General features: G+C 33.2%; 2 protein-coding genes and 1 pseudogene across 12 annotated transcripts; 1 reads left to right on the forward strand and 2 right to left on the reverse strand.

Moving 5' to 3' along the window:
* LOC121203610 (lysophospholipid acyltransferase LPEAT2) lies at positions 1–7,203 on the forward strand. 11 transcript variants are annotated; one of them, XR_005920733.1, is made up of 11 exons: positions 12–177; positions 1,529–1,585; positions 3,017–3,196; positions 4,435–4,551; positions 4,943–5,004; positions 5,173–5,274; positions 5,881–5,976; positions 6,127–6,219; positions 6,313–6,383; positions 6,520–6,583; positions 6,867–7,203. XR_005920733.1 is itself a non-coding variant. In XM_041104790.1 (11 exons), the coding sequence occupies exons 7-11, from the start codon at positions 5,893–5,895 to the stop codon at positions 6,999–7,001; spliced, it is 384 nt and encodes a 127-aa protein (XP_040960724.1). In that variant the 5' UTR covers positions 12–177; positions 1,529–1,585; positions 3,017–3,196; positions 4,435–4,551; positions 4,943–5,004; positions 5,173–5,274; positions 5,881–5,892; the 3' UTR covers positions 7,002–7,203. The 11 variants fall into 11 exon arrangements, 8 of the variants coding, with proteins under 8 accessions (XP_040960727.1, XP_040960724.1, XP_040960725.1 ...); XM_041104790.1 differs by having other exon boundaries at positions 6,127–6,156; XM_041104793.1 differs by having other exon boundaries at positions 1–177; positions 4,943–5,274; positions 6,127–6,156.
* Positions 7,204–7,623: 420 nt separating this feature from the next.
* Positions 7,624–10,408, reverse strand: LOC121223217 (G-type lectin S-receptor-like serine/threonine-protein kinase RLK1; annotated as a pseudogene).
* Positions 10,409–11,070: 662 nt separating this feature from the next.
* Positions 11,071–13,932, reverse strand: LOC107939865 (G-type lectin S-receptor-like serine/threonine-protein kinase LECRK3). Its single transcript, XM_016873248.2, has one exon. It carries the CDS (start codon positions 13,864–13,866, stop codon positions 11,392–11,394), a length of 2,475 nt encoding a protein of 824 aa, XP_016728737.2. The 5' UTR covers positions 13,867–13,932; the 3' UTR covers positions 11,071–11,391.
* Positions 13,933–14,400: the final 468 nt, after the last annotated feature.

Below are 14,400 nucleotides of genomic sequence, written 5' to 3' on the forward strand. Positions count from 1 at the left end.
ATTATTACATTTCCCATTTCCCATTTCCCGTGTATCTGATAAATCCCTAACCCATCCCCTCCTCCATTTTTTTCCCCAAATCGAAAAACCACCTCCACCGATCCACCATTCCACCTCCGGTGTCCGGTCCTCCACGACTATTAAAGTCCTTGCTTGTATTAATCTGGCTATTGAGAGGTAAGATTGTTCATTCTTCCATTTTTTCTTTCTGGGGTTAATGTTCCTGTGTTTGCAATCTTTGTGCTTTCATCCAACAAAGATTAAATTAGTGGACCTTTCTTCATTTCATGCGATTTGAGTGGTTTTTATTCTTGGGTGTTTTTATAAATGGTTGGTCTTGAATGTTCTTTTGTGTTTCTGAGATAATTCTGTTTGTTTTTTGTGCTATATATGGGATCTTTGTTGTTTTGAATCTCCTACCTGTTTTTTTTTTCTGGGTTCATGTTTGTTTAGAATGAGGGCTAACAATGATGAGATTATGTTGTATTGATTTTCTTTGGATTGGTTTTCACTTTCAGTGGCATATTCCTTTTAAAACTGAAGGTAGCTGATTGGGCTTGCGTTCTTATGTTCCATATGAAATCTAATTATTATCTCTTTGTTGTTTGACCATTGGTTGATTGGTGTTCTCCTTCATAGCTTGATTCATTCATATCTCTTTTTTGTATCTGAAGATTTGATATGGATTTATAATTTGATGTTTTTGAGGATGTTTGATTGCCTTGAATGAATATATTGAATAAAATAAAAGTGAAATCTTGTTGAAGTCTCATTAGATAGGTATTTACAACGTGCCCTTATAACAAGAATTGGAAGTTTGATTATATGCAGTGGAAATGACTTCATTCGTACTTCGATTTCCATTTTTAATGAAGTTAGTACTTCAATAAAAAAAATCAGATTTTAGATAAATTGTTTAATTTCAAATTAAAAGAAAAACTGTTTAAAGTTTAAATAAAAATTATTAAGTATATATTTTTAAAATGATATGGAACGGTTGAGTAAGCCTAAATTGTCCATTTAACTTTACAAAGACAAATTTTTATATTTAAATTACATCCAACTTTGTTTATTTGGGGTCTTGTTGAGGAAAAGTCAATCTATAAAGGATTGTACTGTCACAGTAAAAATACATTTTTGTAAGCTAATGGGATCAATATCTATAATTAATATTATGTATAATATTGATATTTCTTGTGAATTTACAGATCATATCTCTATTGGTCGAGGTATTCCTTAAATTTAGTGAACCTGATGAGCTCTCGAACACTGTTTTAAATTCTCTTAGTACAACACTGTTTTAAATTCTCTTGTATGACAATCCCAGTACCAGCTCTTTGAAAAATCGAGTCTTTGCTCATTCCATTATTACTTCACTTCTTGCAGTCTAGTGGCGTAGATGCTGCAACTCTTTGCTCATTCCATTATTACTTCACTTCTTGCAGTAGTAACATTTCCCATTGTATTTTGTACATGTTATTCATAATTTTAATCTCATCTTTTTTGTTTTTGCTTTGTTTTATTGCAGAAACAAGCTATTGAGGCAGAAAAACAGCAGGCCCAGTCAGGTTGCTATCACTTAGAGGTTGCTATCACACCCTTTCCTTCGAAACAATCAAACCCAGATCTTTTCATAAATGATGTGTGTTTTTTTAGTATTACTTAAACATGTGACAAGTTTGATCTTGTATCACAAGGCTAGCATAGATAAATAACCAGTTTATATCCTTTTACCAAAACTCAAATCTTTGCTCATTCCATTATGCTTACAAGTTACAACTAAACTTTAATCTTTATATCCTTTTACCAAAATGATTAAATTTTAGTTTCTATACTTTATTTTTTAACATAAAATGGTGCTTATATTTTATAATGTTATTAACTAAATAATTAATATTGTTAATTTTTTTATTAAAACAATAATTTTTAATGTAATATACTGTTTTAATATATTATAATCTTATTTTATTTTTTTGTTCATTATATACAAAAAAATTACAATTTGATATTTGATATAAATTCAATAACAATTAGTTTTAACTTTTAAGTCAAAAAAAGGGCCGGGCCGGGCCCGGGCTTCATATTTTTTTCATGGGCTGGGCCTGGGCAAACTATCAGGCGCATATTTCGGGCCGGGCCGAGCCCGGGCCTAGGTAACGGGCTGAAATTTTTTATAGGCCCGGCCCGGCCCATGAGCACCTCTAGTTTAAGGGTTGGGGTTTAATGTTAGGGGTTAAGGGTTTAAGGTTTATGTTTTATGATTCAAGGTCTAGAGGATAAGGGTTAAGGGTTTAAAGTAATTGGTATTTTTTAATTTATATATTAAATTATTTAAATTATTTCTTATAGTTTAAATTATTTAAGAGATTTCTTATATGGTTTACTTGAGATTTGTTAAATGATGAAATTTTATACAATCAATTAATGCTTTTATATTTCAAAATATTTAATCTAAACCATTTGATATATTTAAATATTAGATTAAAAAATATTGATAAATAAATAAATAAAAAGTAACAGATTGATATGGATGGGTAACAATCTATTTTGCATAAGACTAAATTATAACAAATAAAATAAAAAAATTATATAAAAGATTTAAAATTTATCTAATTCTTTTAAATATTACTTAAATTTTCAAAATTTATTTATTTAAAATTGATATGAATTATATAATAATTAAATATAAAATTATAAAAAAGTCAATTATTAGTGGCGTTTGTGAGAAAAACGCCGTAAAAAATAAACAATAACGGCGTTTGAACAAAAAAACGTTGCAACCATGTATTAAAAATTTTCAAAACAGCCCGTTTTCACTACAAAATTTAACAAAAAATTCAATTAGTGGCGCTTTTTATAAGCGCCGCAAATATTCTGACGCGTGGTTTTCATTTCAAATTCCCGCTAAAATATCCCTTCTGAAATTTCGCTCAAATGCTTTTTAAACTTTTTCATCTTCCTTTTAATTGTTTATTCCATCAACTCGTATCGAAGTCTCAAACCGATTCAATAGCAGTGAGTTGACTTAGCAGCTGCTTTTTTCCGTATGGGGATGGAAACGAAGGATGAGTTCATGACTTTCGAGCCAGAGCAGGCCCAAGTGGGATCTCGAGGACCGACGTTAGTAATTAACGAGATGGTGATGAGGAACGTCAAGTCTTATGCCGGTGAGCAGCGCGTCGGTCCCTTTCACAAGGTTATATTTTCTTTTATCGTTTAATTTTTATAGTTTTTATTTGGTTTCTAGTAAAGTTTGGAAATTGAGAAGGAAAATTGCAAATTTTATGTAATAATTTCGCGAACTCAACTTGGAAATTGAGAAGGAAAAAATGAAGAACTGAGAAGGAAATTAAAAATTGCATGACTTCAACTCGAATAGCTTTCTTTTTTTTTTCTCCTTTTTGTTGTAATTTTAGCGGTTTCCTTTTGGTTACTGAGAAAGCACCGGAAACCGAGAAAGAAAATTGCAGATTGATGAACATTTCAAAAATTTATATTTTCGATTACTTTATTTTTTTCATAGTTAGATGTAGAAAGTAAGCTTTTAGTTTGTTTGTTAGTGGTCTAACTCCTGCTTGGTTGCCGAGAAAAAAAAATGTAAAATGAGAAAGAAAATAAAAATGATATGATAATTGCACGAATTGAATTTGAGATAATTTATTTTTTCTGTTATCAGTGTTTCCTTCTTTTGGTTGCGAGAAAGAGGTGGAAAATTGAGTGGGAAGTTGCTAGTCTATGTGACAAGTTCTAAAATTTAACTCAAATTAAAAGTGACAAGTTTACATGACTTGTGTTAAGCATCCAACCTAAAACCAATTGACTATAAGTGGAAGGGCCTGATTTGAAAACAAGACAAACAGTAAAACCAAGACTTAACAGATGAGAGAGAATACCACTTAACACTCCCCCTTACATGTAGCCCCACAGGGTCATAGATATGTACAACCTCTCAAGGGCTAGTAAAACTTCACGTGGGGGGTAGGAGGATCAGGAAAAACCTGGGCTTTGTTATCATATTAAGATATTAAAGAATCTTAAAATATATATGTTACTCTTTTCACTAGTTGAGATTATAAGTTCTATTGTTTAAGCTCTTCCTGTTGTAGAACTTGCTTCTAAGATCATTTATGCAAATTTAACATCTTTTGAAACTTCTTCAGAAAAAAATGGAATGGAGCAAAATACCTTTATAATCTGTCTGTGTAAAGCTTTGTATCTGTTGGCATTAATGTATTTAATGGGTGCTCGAAGTCAAACAAAATTATTTAAGGTAGCTGAGATCCAACCAACTCCAGCCTTAAAAAACAGAAAGAAAAAAGAACAGAAGAGATTTTTTGACCCTGTTCTGGTTAGCTGTTATGATAATGTCAATTACCATTTAATTAAATTACTTTTCCATTTGTGCATTTTAACTTTTTGACCATATGATTGTAGATTCGCATGGAAACTCGATCTGGGGTTAAGGATTTTATTCCTGCTTGGATCAAGTTCTCTGTTCAAGCAGCTGGTGAAATCCCATACAGTGGAATATACTATGATCCACCAGAAGAGGTATATTTAGTGTGGTTTGCTTGGAAATATTAAATGACTTAATTCTTTTCAAACTATGAGCTGCTGAAATAATTGGAGCCTGGGAAAAATCAGGAGTACTAACTAATGTTTGTAATACTTTTAAAATGAATGCATGAGTGTGAAGATGCACCAGCATGCATGAAAAAAATGAGTTTAAAGAGAAATAATTATGCAAGGAGGTTATTTTTTATGAACGTAGTATTGGTGTTAAGAATCAACTCCCTTAAAAAAGTTTATAACTAACCGATTTTGGTTGGTTCACTTTCGTATGTGAAATCAGTTTTTAAGTTATTGCATGTTTGATAGATTGTGTCTTAAAAATTCTGCTTAAAAATCTAAAACATATGATTCTTAATCTTTGTTGTCACAGAGCAGCTACAGGGAGTACCTAAAACTAAAAGCTAGATATGAGGAACTGCAATGAACTCAGAGGTGTTTAGTCTGACAACCATACCATAGCTTTGGACTTCCATATTAGTTTGATAGGCTATTAGTCCATTTAGAAGTGTATACTCAACTTACTCCATGATTGTAATTACTAAAAGTATTTGAATAAGAGCAATTTTATGTGCAATCTGGTTTGGTCCTTTGATTCAACAGGAATCTTCGCGTTTATTAGACTTGGGTCTATAGAACTCCAAGAAGCTTGAGCAGCTTGAGCATCAACTAGAGTCATCCTTGAAACATGTCCGCTCCACCAAGGTAACATGTAATGAAGCTTATATACTTATAGGTTTTATCTTGTTTGGAGGGTAAGTTTTGATTACTGCTTACATCTATCTTTGATATGTTTGAGTTTATACAAGTGAGAATTTCATACAATTGTTCAGCATAGTATATTTATTTTTTATCATTTGTTGCACATCTGTTATATTCTGAATTTTTAAGATAGCTAGGAATAAATATGAAACTAGAATGTTATGGTAAATAAACTTTTTTTTCTGATTTAATCCCATCCAATTTAACCAGACCCAACTTGTCAGCAAATCTATCTTCTACAAAAATTGTGTTCTTTTTAGAAGAGTTTTTCTTCATCAGTAATTTATTTAAATTACAATTTATTATTATAAGCTTTGCTTAAAATCTAATGGAGGGGGTTAAAAATTGTCTATTGAAGCTCATTAACCACAAATAATACTAGAAGTGGCTAGAGGAATTAGGGAAACAATACTATATAATAACATCTTTATTAGAATAATTTCATTTCTACTTTAATAATACTGAAAAATTAATAATTTTATTAGACGATTTAAAATATGTAGTGTCGGGTTTTCTAGATTATTGATTAAGTCGTATGTTTGTCGGCAGACTGGTCAAGCTATGGCAAGTGCTCTCAATGTTGTACAAACATCTCATTCGTTTGGGGATTTAATGCTCCTAATGAAAGCTGCTGAACTGCAACAAGTGTGTGCTTCTCTTGGTGGTTTTTTTTACTACGTTTTTAAGTGATAAAACTAATGTTAACTTTGTGAGGAATTGGGTCTCGTAACACGTGATTCATCTGAATATCTATTTGTTTTAGTGTTAATAATTCTTTTAACATAAATTTTGCAGGAAAGGCCCTGGAGTTATATGGTTGAAATGGTCAGGATTGAATCTATGAGTCCAATTTGAAACTCTTATTCGTCTTTCCATAAAAATACATTTGTATTTGAACTTGAACTTGAACTTGATTTAACCTTGTCTAGATTGGCTTCTGTGAAGTTGCTCACTCGGTAAACATTTTATATCATTTTTCAGCTGTACCATATAAGCAGCTTGGAGGCGGTGGACTTTCTGGATAAGTTTCTTTCCATGAATTCGGACACTAGGTATAACGTATTTATGGTAGTCCTTTCTTGTTATCGGGCCAGCTCAACTCATAGAACTGCACCATCTCTAGTTCAGAAACACAAAGATATAACGTTCCATTCTCTTTTAATAGTTTTTAATGATCTCTTCGTGCAGTGGCTGTGTTAAACTTCATGATTTCCTTGATGTGGAGAAGAATGGATCAATTACATTCAAGCAGGTAAGCTGCAGTTTTACCTCCCTAGAATTTTCGTGCTTCTGTTTATTATATCTTAATTTTAGTTTTACGTACAGTGTGTTGCTAACCGGCCATGACCATGGTAACCTTGTCATTACTCATAATGCTGCTATTATATTGCCTTCAGTTGATCTCTACTAGCTTGCATAAACATCCAAATTCTCTCTGTTATGATAATTCACCTTAATTTTGGTCCAAAAGACAATTCAAGCAATTTTTTCATCCGTAGATGGCTCATTGTACCGTTTTATGTTCTTCCTGGCAGTTTTTATTCGGGATAGCTCATGTTATGAAGAAACCACTACTCATGCAAGCTTGTGAATTAGCATTTGCCGAATGTGATGTTACAAATGGAATGCAAGCCCCGTGGTTGGTGGAGATAGGTATCTGCAAGGCTTAGCACTTCTTCAAGTGGAGTGTTATTTAATGTTGCATTCCATGGTCGTTTATCTTAGTCGGAACTTGAATTCGGTGTTATTGAAACAGGGTTTTGTAGCTACCTTGTGTACTAGCTTCTTTAACCATGATTGTTAATTATTACATGTTTTGTAGCTTCTTTTATATTTGGCTGAGTTAATATAGATCAGATGAGCTTTGAGGTAGATTGTTCATTTATTTAAACATAATATTTTAATTCTAAATTTAAATTTATTAATTTTTATATTTAGCTTTAAAGTTAAAATTTTGATTGAAAATTTAATTTAATTAATATTTTTTATCCTTAAAAGTATATAGTTTAAAGTTTAAATTTCAAAAATAAAACATAATATTAATATTTATCATAGAAATAAATATTATTTAATTAAAATATTTTTTTAATAGTCATATTTTTAGTGGCGTTTGTGGTAGAAGTGCCGCTAAAGCTCATGCCGCTAAAGGCCATGAGCTTTAGTGGCGTTCATGGAGGAAGCGCCGCTAAAGGTCATGATCTTTAGCGACGTTTGTGGAAAGAAGTTAACGTTAGCTTCAAATTGTACTAATTTTTTAACCTATTCCCAGTCCAGTTTTAACAACATTCAAAACTAGATCATTTTCGTAGACACAGACATTGACATTGAATTGAGTGGAAAAAGACATGGTGGATTAGGAACTTGGACAACACCTTCAAGCATCTTTGCAACAATCCTCATGGAAGGCCTTAACAATGGATCTTCTTGCACACGCCAAATAGCCACTTTTAACAACATCTCCAATGTCTCAACATCATTTCTAGCTTCTTCATCATTTTCAACCAGTTTTCCAATCATCCCTTCGCTGTAACACTGGAAAGCCCAATCTGTTAATATTGCTGCTTCCTCCATTTCAACTTCCACACATCTTCTGCAACATATGATCAACAACATCACCCCAAAGCTGTAAACATCAACCTTGACAGTAACCGGGGTGTTTCGGAACCATTCTGGTGCTACATAGCCTTTAGTCCCTCGTATGCCGGTCTTGGTTCGGGTTTTGTCGTTCATCAGAAGCTTTGCCAACCCGAAATCGGATATTTTTGCTGTGAAGGACTCATCCAATAGTATATATTGTGGCTTTATGTCACAATGGATGATTTGTTTGCTGCATTCTTCATGCAAGTATGCAAGGCCTTTAGCAATCATTGACGCAATTTGCAATCTTTGTTGCCAACTAGGCCCTGGAACTCCGAAAAGGAAGCTTGACAATGAGCCATTTTGCATGAACTCAGACCAGAAGTCTATGTTCAGCTTCATCACAGTAGCCAATTAACCTGACCAAGTTCTTGTGGTGAGTTTGGCCGATGACCTTCACTTCAGTTGTGAATTCCCTTTCACCATCTTGAGCAAACTTGTCTAGTTTTTTAACTGCAACACGATTTCCATAGATTGATGGCAATTCTCCTTTATAAACGGTGCCAAAAGCTCCTCTTCCAAGTTCTTCACTGAACCGGTTCGTGGCATGCTCGAGATCTTTGTATGTGAAAAACTGCAGATTAGTCTCTAAATTTCTTCTGCAGATTATTATCTCTCCTATTTTCTTTACTCTCACTTTTCTTCCTAACCAAAAACACAATTTTTTTTTATACTTTTCATTTCCTTCCTCCTATCCCTCCACTTTTTCACTCAATCAAGCACTCATGATTAGAGGTGTCTATGAATCGGGCCGGGTTTGGGTTGGGCACAACAAAAAGTTAGATTCGAGTCCAGTTTGGCCCAAAAAATAGGCCTAAAATTTTATACAAACTCGACTCGAATAAAAATGTTAAAACCCGGTCTGGCCTAACCCGCCCGTAGTAATTTCTTTTATATATATTTTTAAAAATATATAATATATAAAAAATACTAAAAATATTAAAATAAATGTTTTCCATGAAAATAAATTTAAAATATATATATGTATACTTAAATAACACTAAAATAAATGTAATTTAACAAGCAAATGTGAAAAATAGTAACAAAATTAACAGTAAAATAAGAATTATACAATATCCAAATAATAACAATAAAATAGTAGCAACGTAATTATGAAATGGTTGCAAAATAGTGAAAAAAATAAGAAAATGGGGGAAAAGCAGTTAAAAACAGCAAAAAAAAAAAGGTTTTTTTGTTGTTTTCATATTCTGGCTAGGCTCGGGCCAAAAAAACCTTACACAAGGCTTAATCCATTCTCTAGATGGGCCATAATTTTTTGCTCAAGCTCATCTTTCGGGTTTATATTTTTACACAAACCCTTCCATTTTTCAGACGGGCCCACCCAACCCGGCTCATGCGGTGATTATATAGATAAAATATATTAGACGTTACTTTGTTCTTAATTTCAACCATTAAATTAAACAAATTGATATAATTATGCTTCCAGTCCTTTTACTTTTTAAACTTTTAAACGTTAGAGATTTAATCTCTTTACTTATCTTATTTAAACATAGTTAATTGTTTTCCATTGAATATTAGAATACCACATATTTAAATTTAACGAAAGTCCATTAGCAGTATAATGAACTATAAACTTTAATTATCTAAATAGTTGAAATGATGTCTTGGTTGACATTAGATTTTAGGTTCTATTCTTGGATGTTAAGGATGGCAATTCAAATTGTAGATTCGAATATTCGGGAATATTCAATTTAGATATTTTTTAGATTCAGATTTTTAAATTTCTATTTTGCAGTTGATGCGAAAGGATATCCCAAATTAATATCCATTATCTCAATTTGCATTACTTATTCGAATAAGGACGACAAATTCAAGTTTTGATGTTTAATGCCATTGGTTACAAAATACTTATACTTTTGATTTTATATATATATAAGAATTTTTTGTGGATTCAAATCCGAATTTTGTGTATTTGAATATTCAAAAAAATAGAAATTTTAATTTGTTTTTGCAAAATTTAGATATTAGACAAATCTAAAAATATTTTTAAATAGGATTAAATATGATTTATATTATAAAGTAAATAACATATACAAATTTTACTTTAGTAAAATATTATTCACGTCTAGCATCTTTTATTAAATAATTTAAATTTATTATATTAGACAATTAATATTAAAAAAATAATTTTTAAATGCTTATAATTATTATATTGATAATGATATATTAATATAATTGTAAAAATACTTTAATTAATTATATTTTTAAATAGTTGATAATAGTTTTATGTTTTCTTGAGTATTTTAGTCAATATAATTAAAAAAAATTTGAACAATCTCATTATAAGTTCTAATTATATCTGTTCTTTTTAACGCAATACCTAGAACTACCCAAAACCCCTCCTCAACCCATAAATAGGAAGATAATGCGCTTCAGCGCACTTGAACCGACGTCCTCCTACATTAGAAACAATGCCCATGTCAATTAAGCTAAAAATCAATCGGCACAATTAAAAATAATTTGTCTAAAAATAAAGTTATCAGTTTAAGTCTATTACTTATATATTCCATAATCATTTTACTTAACAAAAAAACAACTTCATACTATCATTATTATATTCCATTCAATCAATCAAACATGCATGGCAATATTATTATCTCTTTATTCCATTCTTACCAAATAAGTTATTCGATTCCTATTTTATTTCATTCTGGTTAACTGAATGTGCTTTAAGTTACGAAACGTTTATAAGTCGAGTCGAGATATATCTAAGTATGATATTATCATATTTTATACTTATCCAAATCTGGCCTGACTTGAAATATGCGTTTAAAATTTTGCTCAAATACGTCAATATTATTTTTTAATTTTTTAAAGGAAATATTTATACTATATTATTTTAATATTTAATAATTTTATTTTTTATTTATTAAAATTTTTTATATAATCAAATATTATTTTAATATTTACATCAAAGTAGTATTATATATTTAATATTATATATAAAAATAACATAATATAAATTATTATAAACTTAAAAATGGGTCAAGTCTTGAATGTTTAAGTTTGAGCCCGGTCCCTAATATTTTTATCTAAATTTTTTCAAATTTCAAGTAAACCTTTTAAGTTTGGACGAGTAACTCAATCCATAAACAAGACTATATTGAGTGTCAAAAAGTACACACAGAGGGTGACAGCGTTGGCGACTACTATGATTGGAGAATTGCAGCAGGATAGTGGTGGGAATGGGATAGCTAAAGACAGTTTTTGTTACCAAAAAGAAAAATCTGTCTTCTAAAAGATCCCAATCCATCGGTACATCAACTACAAGATTCAACAAATAATTATATGCACGATGTTACACTCCCTATACATACCCCAAACCAAAAGAAAAACAACTGTCAACTTTAAACAGAGCACAACAAAATAAATAAACACATCTCAAAATCTGTATAGCATAAACTAGTCCGTTTTAGTAGATGTTGAAATGGAGTTGAGTGAGAAAGGGCATGGTGGATCAGGAACTTGGATTGCTCCATCAAGCATCATTGTAACAATCCTCATGGAGGGCCTTAACATTGGCTCTTCTTGAACGCACCAAATCCCCACTTTTAATAACTTCTCCAATTTCCCAACATCATTTCTAGCTTCTTCATCGTCTTCAACTAGTTTTTCAATCATCCCTTCGCTGTAACACTGAAAAACCCAATCTGTTAATATTGCTGCTTCCTCCATTTCAACTTCCACACATCTTCTGCAACATATGATCTCTAATAACATTACCCCGAAGCTGTAAACATCGACCTTGACCGTAACCGGGATGTTTCGAAACCATTCTGGTGCTACATAGCCTTTTGTCCCTCGTATGCCGGTTTTCGTTCGTGTTTTGTCGTTCATAAGAAGCTTTGCCAACCCGAAATCGGATATTTTCGCGGTGAGGGATTCGTCTAATAGTATGTTTTGTGGCTTTATGTCGCAATGGATAATTTGTTTGCTGCATTCTTCGTGTAAGTATGTGAGGCCTTTTGCAATCCCTGATGCAATTTGCAGTCTTTGTTGCCAACTAGGCCTTAAAATTCCGAAAAGGAAGCTTGACAATGATCCGTTTTCCATGAACTCGTAGACCAAAAGTCTATGTTCGGCTTCATCACAGTAGCCAGTTAGTCTCACCAAGTTCTTGTGGTGAGTTTGGCCGATGACCTTCACTTCAGTTTTGAATTCCCTTTCGCCGTCTTGAGCAAACTTGTCGAGTTTCTTGACTGCAATACGATCTCCATAGCTTGATGGCAATTCTCCTTTATAAACCGTGCCGAAAGCTCCCCTTCCAAGTTCTTCTTTGAATCCGTTCGTGGCATGTTCGAGGTCTTTGTATGTGAAAAACTGCAGATTAGTCTCTAAATCTCTTCTGCTATGAGCACCTTTCAATTCCCCGAGCCTTCTTCGGAATAAGCAGAAGAAGATCATAGAAATTGCAGCTAAAGAAAAGAAGTTGAAAATTGCAGAGGTGCCTAACAGAACTGCAAGGATCAATACAACTTCATTTTGATTTTCGTCACTCCGGTTTGACTTGGTCGGGCTTTTCGTCGAGGCATCCGACTTTAGTACCTTAAATAGAGCTGTTCGATCAACAGACTCTCTGTCGAACCATCCGTTGGAAAGTGGTATTTTCTTTTTCCAGCAAGTTCCATTGCCATCTTTGCTTAGAGTTGGATCCTGCAAAATGGCAACCGCACAAGAACAATCAAGAAGGCAAGATTGCTTACATTCCAACTCAGTTGCAGGTTTAATTACTCCATAGTCACCCAAAGGAAAATCCGCAAACGACATTGGCTTGAACTCGAACCGATCTTCCCCGATGGTGGATCCATCAGGGTTGCAATCTGCAGGGTAGCTTGCATAATCCTGTTTGCAACCTGCATATTGATTGTTGTCATCCAAGAAAGAAAATCCAGGGGGACATGTACAATTAGGCCTCCCCTGAATAGGTTCACAAATGCTGTTATAACCGCAAGGTCCAGTTCCGAACGTAGCCCTTCCGGATGTAATCGTTGAGTTGATAAAGCGACGACATATGTTCATCGGCCTAAACCACAACACGGACCAGCTTCCACCCCCACTGGGGTTCCTTGGATAATAATAGAGATTGAAAACACCATAAAAGTCAAGTGTCGCCCTGTAGTAGTACAAGTCCGGTTTCGGAACAGCATTTATCGGTGCAACCTCAACTAGAGTTCCGTTCAGATTCTGGATTCGGATATACCCTGACTCGGTGAAGACCAACCGAGAACCGTTCCCGAAATTAAAGTAAGCTTCGTAAGGTTTTCCTGTGAACATATCTATTTGATTCAGTATGAAAGATTCACTATTGAAACGAAGCTGATACTTCCCCTTACTGTAACTTGTTTCAACCAGAGTTGATAAAAGATGGTCACCCATATCAAGTTCTTGTGAAGGTAAGATGGTGTCAGTTGGATATTTGAAGCTCTCCCATATGTTGGTCGAGTTTTTGCTTGCGATCACGAAGTTGCCGGTGTCGAGCATGGCTGCATGGGACACTTGAGAACCATCAGTAAGGCGTTGAGACCTCCATAGCTCTTTGCCTTTAGGGTCTTTAAGCACGAGATGACCGCTGTTATCGAGCTCAATCGTGGAGTCTCGATCGGTTTCAGGGTTATCTCGATTAGCATACCAGACTATAGTTCTTTCTTGTATCTTAGCATACCAGATAGCAAGAAGAAACCGGTCTTGTTTAGTAGGAATGGATTGAAACCCGAAGGCAAAATCACCAGATGGTGATTGCCAAGCCATGGTTTTATCATTTGCAGATAAGGAATCACCTACACTTACATTTCTTTGAGCCTCAACTGTTGCAAGTATCCAAAGGATGCTTGCAAGGATAAGCAGGGAAAGATGGCTATAGAAAAGTGGTGAAACCATTGCCAGGTGTTCACCAAAATGGGAAAAACACAATGACCCACTGAGGTAAAGAGAGTGAATAAAAAGGGGTAGGATTTGTTGGCTGCTGGTGTGGGGAGGAAGAAGAGGAATTTTGATACGGCACATGCTTTGACAAATCTAAGTTCTTGCATTAACGTCAATGTGTTTTACAGGTGTTTGAATGATTACAGAAAATTATTGGAAATGGTGCAATCAGTGTGGACCCTCCTTACAAATTTTATAGTGATATTTGGTATCTGTTTAGGTTGAAACTTTGGAAAACGCAAGTGACCTTGACAATGGCGGTTTTCAACGTTGAATTTGGAGCTTTGCTTTTGAAATTTTGTTTTAGCTTAATTAGCTGCTCAAAGCAGCAAAGTATGTGTCCAAAAATTATTCCAACATAAATATAAAAAATATGATGCTCAGGAGAACTTTTCAAAAAAAATTGAAGTGTGTTTGAACAAAAATCTTAAAAATAGTCCTTTTAAACGAGTTCAACCCAACGGTGATAACTATAGTAAGAGTTTTTAT

The sequence above is a fragment of the Gossypium hirsutum genome, chromosome D11, assembly GCF_007990345.1.
Source record: "Gossypium hirsutum isolate 1008001.06 chromosome D11, Gossypium_hirsutum_v2.1, whole genome shotgun sequence".
Classification (NCBI taxonomy): Eukaryota; Viridiplantae; Streptophyta; class Magnoliopsida; order Malvales; family Malvaceae; genus Gossypium; species Gossypium hirsutum.